This window comes from Nanorana parkeri, unplaced genomic scaffold, assembly GCF_000935625.1.
Source record: "Nanorana parkeri isolate BGI_ZX_2015 unplaced genomic scaffold, ASM93562v1 scaffold1089, whole genome shotgun sequence".
In the NCBI taxonomy this organism is placed as follows: domain Eukaryota; kingdom Metazoa; phylum Chordata; class Amphibia; order Anura; family Dicroglossidae; genus Nanorana; species Nanorana parkeri.
Genome location: NW_017307357.1, coordinates 223262 through 224025, shown reverse-complemented (window position 1 = coordinate 224025; position 764 = coordinate 223262). Strand labels below are relative to the sequence as shown.

At 47.3% G+C, this 764-nt stretch overlaps 1 protein-coding gene across 1 annotated transcript in view; it reads right to left on the bottom strand.

Moving 5' to 3' along the window:
• LOC108796303 (formin-F-like) overlaps positions 1-764 on the bottom strand; it is a 49252-nt gene that overhangs the window by 12293 nt on the left and 36195 nt on the right. Inside the window, exon 14 of the mRNA XM_018567764.1 lies at positions 349-452. Within this exon, the coding sequence (XP_018423266.1) occupies positions 349-452 (104 nt within the window). The remainder of the gene's footprint in view (positions 1-348; positions 453-764) is intronic.

The window sequence follows — 764 nt, the reverse complement described above, 5'->3', positions numbered from 1 at the left end:
GATTGTAATGTCTTCCTTATATTGTAAAGCGCCGTGCAAACTGCTGTCGCTTTATAAAACCTGTATATTAATAATAATAATAATACAGCACCGTGTTGGCCCCTCTCACCAGCCATGATCTGCCTGCATTGTTTGAGAAGCACACAGACCCAGTGATGACATCTGCTGGATCTAACACTTCCTGTGTCATCACCAGGACAGGAAGTGGAGGAGACATCTCCCCAGACCCCCATAAAAGCCCAATAGAAATCCCAGCCCTTCCTCGCTCTCTCCAGAACCACACTGGTTTGGGTTGGACTTTCCCGTTACATGTATTGTGAATTGTCTGATTGCTCGGCGCAGGAATACCTTCAGGTCTTTGAAAAATTGCTCTTCACTGGCCAAAGCTCGGTGATGTTTGGTCTTAAATGATTTCCGGTATTGGTTTATTGTCTCCAACTGCTTGGATAAAACTGCGGAACAAAGGGGAAAAACATCATCATCATAGCAGATCTCACAATGCAGAAGATGGACGCCTCCAATTTAAAGGGATACTCCAACCTAAACAAACACCTTCTATAGATTCTAAGGGCTGAGATACTTGCAGATGTATAATTGGTGCAATTCTGTTTCTGAAGCCAGGGGGGATGCTATTGGGTAGATCTCCGTGACCAAGGGCTGGATTTACTCTCTGCAGCACCAAGGCTGGGTTCCTCAATGCACCCCCCTCCCCGCCAACCCCCCCCCACCCCCTCATAAAGAATGGCAGGGGCGACAGGGTAGGT